Source organism: Cydia fagiglandana, chromosome 23 (genome assembly GCF_963556715.1).
Source record: "Cydia fagiglandana chromosome 23, ilCydFagi1.1, whole genome shotgun sequence".
Lineage (NCBI taxonomy): Eukaryota > Metazoa > Arthropoda > Insecta > Lepidoptera > Tortricidae > Cydia > Cydia fagiglandana.
The window spans coordinates 10,322,376-10,331,109 of record NC_085954.1 but is presented as its reverse complement, the minus strand read 5'-3'; the positions used below and the strand labels follow the sequence as shown (position 1 = coordinate 10,331,109).

The 8,734-nt window shown below is 31.1% G+C and overlaps 1 protein-coding gene across 5 annotated transcripts in view; it reads right to left on the bottom strand.

Annotated features, from left to right (window-relative positions):
• Positions 1–4,630: 4,630 nt before the first annotated feature.
• LOC134675855 (uncharacterized) overlaps positions 4,631–8,734 on the bottom strand; it is a 90,660-nt gene continuing 86,556 nt past the window's right edge. For all 5 annotated transcript variants that reach the window (XR_010099816.1, XR_010099815.1, XR_010099814.1 and 2 more), the window contains one exon: positions 4,631–7,437. Coding sequence is in view for 1 of the 5 variants with exons in the window: in XM_063534159.1 (XP_063390229.1) it covers positions 7,389–7,437 (49 nt within the window). In the remaining 4 variants the exon portion in view is untranslated. The remainder of the gene's footprint in view (positions 7,438–8,734) is intronic.

The window sequence follows — 8,734 nt, the reverse complement described above, 5'->3', positions numbered from 1 at the left end:
GACTCTGCCCTTACCGCGAAATCTGTGTCCTCTATCACTCCATAAGAAAACGATAGAGATATAAAATACGGGTGTCGTGATAAGGCGCCAGAGGTTTAGAGCGTTTATTAACTAATTTAAAAAAAACGATTGTAGTAAATACTAAAAGTTGTGAGTCCGCGGACGACGTTGCCTGTTAAATCGGTCTATAAAGCCATTCAGTGTGATTTTATTGTGTAACAATATTTAAATATAAACCAGTATCAAATAATAATGGTTTAATGTTATATGATAAAATCGTTATTATCCTATCGAGCGATTAATAATAAATAATGTAGAGTTAGCGCACGAATATCGAAGCAGAAAGCAAGTTGTGTTTTTTTAATTTTATACTTAAATAAATATTTATTCGGATACGTATAATGTACGTAGTTATAAGGGTACGGAGACGCCCTAGCGGCATTTACTATTGATTATTGTTATTTTCAACCCTCTTTTGTACAAATGTCTTACTCACTAATTTAAGATTGTAATATATAAAATAATTCCAACGCACACTTAGTGTCATTCGTGTATCGTTCACTATTCGTATATTATTAAAACTATACTCCTAGCCCATTTCTATGTGCATCTTCGTCTTTTGTAAATGAGATATAATTTATTATAAATTCGTTACAAAATCAATAGTAAATATTGCAAGGAGCTTAAAGTATGTGTAATATTCATTTAGCGTCAAGTTATACCTAGTATTATTCGATATTTATTGACTATAAACGCGTATTTTGTACGCGCCACCTAGTTATAAATACTTTATACATAATGTGTAATGAATGTATGTTACTGGTTTTTTTACTCCATTGCCTGTATTTTATGTAAACGTAACATTGACATCCAAATCTTCCCATAATAGTATTAAGTCTTCCATAAAACATAAGTTTCAGCAGTCTTTCATAGAGAATTACCAAATGGCACGCATATAATAATCTTACTTATTTAGTAAACTGTTTTCTTACCTAAAAATACAAATATGGATAGTAGCTACTTAAAAAAAATCACTTACCTTAGGCACTGGTCCCACCGCGAGCTAGTAAGCTATGAGCTATCGGATATAAACACGAACAAAATATAAGCACTCCCGTGTAAATAAAAGAGACACGGCGATATTTATAGCTCACCGCTGGGCGAGTAACTATAAATATCGCCGTGTCTCTTTTATTTACACGGGAGTGCTTACCTTTTGTTCGTGTTTATAGCCGATAGCTCATAGCTTACTAGCTCGCGGTGGGACCAGTGCCATATACTATCCTGAGACAAAAAGTTTTAAGTTCCAGAAACTATTATGTCCAACTTCTAACCAGCTATGGTCGTAAGATATGTTTTTAAATAACGACTGCTTGTAAATTCAGATGTTTTAAAATAGTATTACTAATCCAATTTTTAAACAAGCAGACATTTGGCAGACATAGTTCACTAATTTAATTATATACCTATAACCTTTTTTTTTGCATCGATATCATAAAGTCATATATTCTTATTTTAGAATCCAAAACACCAACATTTAAAACAGTAAGTATACTTTAGTTGTTTATGGGAATTTATTTTGAAGGTCAATTCTATATAAAAAGCGGATCTCATTTAAATAAAAACAAGAACAAGCTCTTTTTAATACGTTGGCATTAAAATATGTTACTTTAGAGTATTTATATCTATTGCTGCTTAGAGTCTGCTAAAGGCTTGTGAATTTTTATTTATTTATCCAGTTGTGTAGTACATTCATAGGCCAAACTAGACTAAGTGCTTCGTAGATTCCTAGGCAAGCTTCTAACTTCCGGCAATGGACTAAAAAAACTCATATTACGAAAATGTATCACATATTATTAAAAAAACGACGAAAATTCGAAAGTACATTGCGGTACAGTTTTTTTTAATTACTGAAAAAATCGGCTACGGCACGACCCTTTTAGTTTTTAAGAGTACTTTAAAACTGACTGATATATCATTCCACTATAAAATGCCGGGCACAATCGGCCTATTGATTTCTCGTACAAAACGAACACCATGCAATTTAGAAGATTTTTACACTTTTTTTTTTACTTTTTTCATAGCGACCACGCCCCTTTTGGGATTTTGAAAATGTAATTTACCAATAGATGTTTTAACACTGGTGCTCGCAGTAATACATATTACATTTTGTATGACCTTATAACATTTCAATCAATTTGTGATCTTAGTACCATCGCTCACATTGTTAACTGACAGTTCGTGAACCTTATTACAAAAGGCATAAGGTCCACCTATGGACAGTTAAATGTGTTACTGTTTATACCTAATGTCGCCGCTACACTTTAGGTTCAAAACGGTCTTAAAGTTGTAGAAAAATCGTAGAATTGGTTTCTTGTGGTGTCATCGCTTTTTAATTTTATATTGATTCCGGTGCATAATTTGTCGACTAATAAAAATCATTCATTCACTAGAAGTGATTACACTTAGTGATATTTATAATATTGTAATATGTAAGATAAAAAAATATTAGTGATAATTTTTTTAATTAAAAGAACTAACCAAATTTAGTTGGATTATATTGTTCATTGAACTATTATTTTATATTGGTCTCAATATGTCAAAGATGTGTATTTATTGTATAACGTAATAGTTGGGATTTTTTTATGCCATTTCGATGAAAATATAGTGTATTTCTATTTTTATTTGATACACTGCGCTAAGTGGATTCCTCTTATGTGTATAATCCTTGGAATGATTGTGATTTTGGAATATTATATTATATATACACTTAGGACAAAGAAAACTGGTCACTGTAAAGTTTTTACAGTTTTTATCGCCGACTGTAATTACTCTAATTTTGTTTGCCTGTCAGAAAGTTGTTAATGAAGTTCAAATAATATGTAAAAATATGAGTTCACTCACGGCATAGAAGTGTTTTTTTATTCAATAACACTTGCTATCATATTTTTTGTCTAATATTATTTATAACAAATTGGTAACATAAATATGTTGATTCATCCTTCATATTCTCGCAGTGTTTTGATTGTCAATTTATTTTGATTATCTTTGTTTTGTGGTGCGACACTAAGTGATCTATTACTGGCCATGCACTGTCAATAATAATGATACGTGTATTTACACATCTATATGAAATAATAATCTTAGAGAATATAATTAAGAAATTTATTGTTAATGATAAATATGTACCTAAACAGTCGAGCCTTTTCCCATGCATTTTTTGTTATGTTTAGGCAATAGAAAATCAATAATAAAATCTAATCAGCCAGTAAATCTAAGATGTTTTTTAATTTCCATCTGGCCTACTTGTATATAAATACTGTTTTTGTATATTGAGTATAAAAGACATCTGTACCCATCTTTACCACCGATACTACATATGATCATTATTTATTGACAGTGTCGGGCCTGCTTTATGTATTAACTTATTCGAGTGCTTGTATATCAGTAGGTGCCGCTAGCTTAGTGTTACCATGTAGATTTACAATGTCCTATTATTTTTTTGTAGTCACTCATGATTGTAAATAGTGGTAAAAATTATATTTTTTTGTGATCATACACTTTTGTTTTTTTTTCTTTCGTTTTATACTTAACCTTTGATTTTAACCTTTTTCTTGGCAAAAAAATGGTGAGTTCAATCTCTTCAAACCTATCTCGGTTCAAGAATCATATACCTATCTATATAAAAAATACAAAAAGGGTGAAACAGTATGGTATGTATTTTTTAAGGTATGTTGCCAAGAAAGAGGCTAAAATCATATTTTTTTAATATGGTTTACCTTTTTTGATTTCCTATCAAAACATCCTATTAAATGCACTGCCGTACATGATTTCATTTTAAACTGTAACTTATACAATACTAATTATAATCGAAAGCTACCATTTTGGTAGAAACCAGTACCAGCAGAATTGTATAGACATGATTATTGAAATATCAACATAATGTTTTTGTCAATAAGGCGGATTGTTCGTTACGTTGGTCAGCGTCTGGTTAACTATTGTAATGTTTTACATGCGCTGGAGTCAATAAATTGATAAGTGAAATGTATATGAGATTTAATTTACAAATTTCCTACCTACGATAAAATTACAACGGAATATACTATAAGTTGGTTAATGGCCGACCTTGTACAGTCACCTGCAATAATATGTTACTCTTCGAAGGCCGCAAAAATATGTGACAGTGACACGCTCTTATGGCTCTACAAATAAGATCGTGTCAGATATTTTTGCGGCCCTCGTTGTGTAACATATTTTTGCAGGTGACTGTACGTATAGCATGATTAGCTTGCTGGTAGTCATTCGAACGATGACAGATTTTCCATATCTTTCAAGAGGTGCATTAGGTTTCATATATGCGGACCAGACACTATCAGTAAACATGACAATACTTTTCAGTAATGACATTACAATTGATAATGAAGAATTGGAATAAAATTAAGATAATACAGTATTGTTATAAGTTCTAGAACCAATTTCGTTTTTGAATTTGTAACCTGCTTTTATTTAATAATAGTTCTAAATAGTATTTTGGATAATTATGTACATAACTACAATATACACATGACAGAGATAATAACTTTCTTACTGATTGTGTTTGGCCCGTACTATTGTAATAATCAAAACACAGTTTAAAAAAGGCATTTCTTTTATTAAAAAAAGAGAAAATAAAATTACAGAAAAACACATTGCGCAACATTTATAAATAATATCTATCGGTCATAACCACATATTATGCGTCAACAATTATTGAAATTTACAATGTCGGTGTATATTTATTTTATACATAGTCAATTCACTGGATACTACAATTTTTAAAATAATTGAAAATAGAAAGTTATATGCACGCTAAATTTACAAAATGGCGGAAAATTCAGAAGTGGGATCAGAATGCAGTATCCAGCGAAAAACTTAGTCTTAGTAATAATGAGGCCGCAATAGTGAATAAATGGTGGTATCATGAGCTATCCTCAGGTTATATCAAAATAACCTTAATAGGAGGAGGATATATAAATAAATGTTAGTTTAATTGACCCATTAGATCTCGTGTTTACCTTCAATGACTTTATTTTACAGCAAACTTTCTTACTTGGGTCTTGGTTCTCCGAAAGACAATGAAGAAATTCGTCACATATAGACGGTCAAGCAAATCTTGTCAGTAGAAAAAGGCGCGAAATTCAAATTTTCTATGAGATGATATCCCTTCGCGCCTACAATTTTCAAATTTGCCGCCTTTTTCTACTGACAAGATCTGCTTGACCAAGTATACTTCATTATGTGTATTAAAAAGAATATCAGTAATATCACACATTAGTGAAAATGTCAATATCTCCCTATTATTCAGGAGTACTAGGTCATTTGAGAATTGAGATTCTGAAAGCTACTTCAACCATGTCAAAGGTTCTTCATAAAATTTTAGCTCCGATTTTTCCGTTTGTTAATCCCCTTGGGTATCAAAAACACCTAAAGTCGCCAGTAAACATGCTCACATCGCCCGAAAAGGATTTCGACGGACGCTGTGAATATAACCTTAATGCTTCTATCTAAGGTTCATATTAGCTCGCATGCGCCCATGATCTTGGCGTATGAGTGAGTTTTGTATAAAACGTATAGCGTTTAATTAGATTTGTGCCTTTGACATAATTAGCTTTTCAAAGGCCTTTTAAATAAATTATTCGAGTTAAAGTGGAATATTTTTAACATATATCGTATGTATCGATACTTAACAAAAAGTACCTACTTAAGTTACTTTTTGGATTTCTTTGTAGTTAAGTAACGATGAAAGCGAAGCAAGAGTGAATGTTTTAAGTATTAATTATTGCACTTTAACATATCAGATCACAATTTGTGCAAAATAGCACTTAGTATACTAAGTTTAAGGTGTAATTTACCGTTTGTCACAATTCCTCCGTAGGACCTTATTTAAGTTAGATAACAACATAAATTAACAAAAATGTGATGTATATTTTGGTAACTAAATTGTTTTTTTTTAGGTTTGAGGTAGAGATAAATAGAAACATCTCTGTTATATAATTTGGCTGGCTTTTTAAATGGGTCCTTGGCTGGGTGCATTTGGTTTTCATAAGGTGAGGTTCGTCCAGACCAATTGGTGATATTTTCTATTTGATTTTTCTATAGGGCAAACTTAATGACTTCTCAACAATTTAGTAATTTCACTAGGTGAAACTGACGACATAAGTATGACCTTTAAAGTTCATTCAATACAAAATTAAATTTAAAATAATACAAATCGACCTTGACGCATATCACCTTTATAAAATCTAAGAATATAGTATTTTCACATTTTTTTCATCAGTAGAGCACAAACTAAGAACATTTAGAGGAGTCATATGACTGTTATAATAATTAGATAAAAGTGTACCTATATGCACCCAGCCATATGGGTATAGGTCTACCGCTTAACTGAGACGGTTGATAACTTTATGTTTCGATATCTGACTTCGTGCAACTGGTTTTATTATACTTAAGTAGGTAAAAATTTAATATTTAAGTATCTATAATAGTTCAGTTAGTATAATATGGTTACCAAATTATACTAACTGAGTAACCTCACCGACCGTCTTAGTTAAGTGGTTTCTAGATTATTTTCAATGCTGGGTGGGCTCTAGCGATACCTAAACTAATTCTAATTTTACCAAAGAAAGCGGGTATCAATATCGATGGATAACGTTCAAGAGATTTTAACACTTATATCCATTAAACAAGGTTGGTTTCGCTATGACACAGTTTATTGCGAACGTTACCCTTCCAGGCAGTCTGAACCACTAATACCTTATAAACTAGTTTATAACATTAATATTGTAAATATATTTGTAAAAAAGCCTATACATATACAAAGTACAGAAGCGTACATAAGTGTTGTACTTAGAGAGATTTGTGGTTTTATGATCAGTTTCAAACTTGTCGACATTAATGTACATATACTTTAGTTTCTTTTATGCTTATTTAAGTAAAAGTCAATTCGTCGTAATAATTTAGTATTACATATTATCATCTCGTTCTCTTCTCTCGGCATATTTACCTAATCAAGACATACCTATGTAATTTTTGTACATTTAGAAATTTATAACTAATGAGTTATAAATAAGTAAGTAAGTTTATAAGTTATGAAATATCCTGAAATGACGTTGGTACGATGTCAGCGTGTGTGTTCTATATGTTGTATAGGACATCATATAGAAGCAAATAAAATAACTATTGTTTATGAATTATGTTTAGAGATCTTCTCTAAACATAATATTACTTAACTAAGCCCTTAACCTTAGTTAAGTATTATTTGTCGACAAGTTTAAAACCGACAGTTTAAAATATTTGTTGGTAAAACTTAATGCTTTGTGCATCGAAGCGTTTTAATATAGTCTGAAAAATCACAACATCCTTATATTCTTGTCGGTGTACGGAGATGAGATGTAAGCCCTGGAAAAGAGAAATACGTTAATTATTATAGTACTTAATTACTTTTAACTTCGTAGAAATAAAAATAAAAACACTTATTGCAAATGTTCATACTAAAACATAGTACACCTCAATAAAGTGTTTCATAGCACAGGCTTTAACAATGATCACGATAATATCTAAAGTACGTAATGAAATATTATTTAGATACTAATAATACCAGAAATAAAATCACAAGCATCATAATAATTAAAACAATTGTAAGGTCCTTATCTTCAATAGGTAAATTCCAGACAGTTAAATCATGCTATACATTTGCTGGAATTAAAAATCTTGTTCATAATTTGAGGTAGAGTCGGAGAAGAATAGGTATAGATAAGGACGATTTAGGTACCCTTAGAACTTAGAACAACGAATCCAAGACATACAAAGCAAGACAAAACAAAGCAAAAAGCTCTCAATGCATTAGAATTAATAATAGTGCCATGCATCGTATATCAGATCAAACAAGCTCCGAATTTGGGTCCAAATCCAGGCGCCGAGAGAATATTAATTTGTGTGCTAAATAGAGAAATCTGCTAGCGAAATAACAGAACAATTCACCAAGTCGTGCAAGACTCAAACTTGTGTCTGTCTAGTGTTCCAAAAAGACTGCAAACTTGCTGCAAACCGATCTTGATCGACGCAGTGAATTTTTGCATTTTATTTAATGTTGAGAGAATATTGAAGAAACGATTTTGAGGATTTAAACCTGGCGTGAGTAATTTACTTGTTTGTCAATAAAAAATTGCTGATGCTACTAACCAATCGAACTCAAGCCTGGATCTGATATACGTAACTAAAAAGGTGTATGTTAATTTTATCAATAGCTATGTAAAATTAAACAAAGTGCCCCACTGTTTTATGGGATTCTGCACTTCAACCATGCATGCTAAACTGACTGAAGAATGTGAGACACTGTGCATTTAAATATACGAATGTGATATAATTGTAGTTAAATAGAGAAGTTATATCAAAAGGAACTTCACTTAGTGTAGGTCTATTTGAAATTTAAACTCATTTAGTTTTGTGTTTTCATTAGCAATTGCCCTAAGCTTTTTTCTGATAGGTATTTAGCTTCCTGTACTGAGCATTTAAATAAAAATGGCGGGTGTTGAGGTTGATTTTTACTGTAGATTAGATTTTAAAGATTTTTCTGAATTTTCGACTTCCGCCTTTGCTTTCGTTAACTTAAAACCATTTCGGCTATCAGGTAAGTAAGTACCTAAATTTCAAATTTTCTTTGTTTTATTTTAAAGTGTCTCATTCCTCAAGTCAA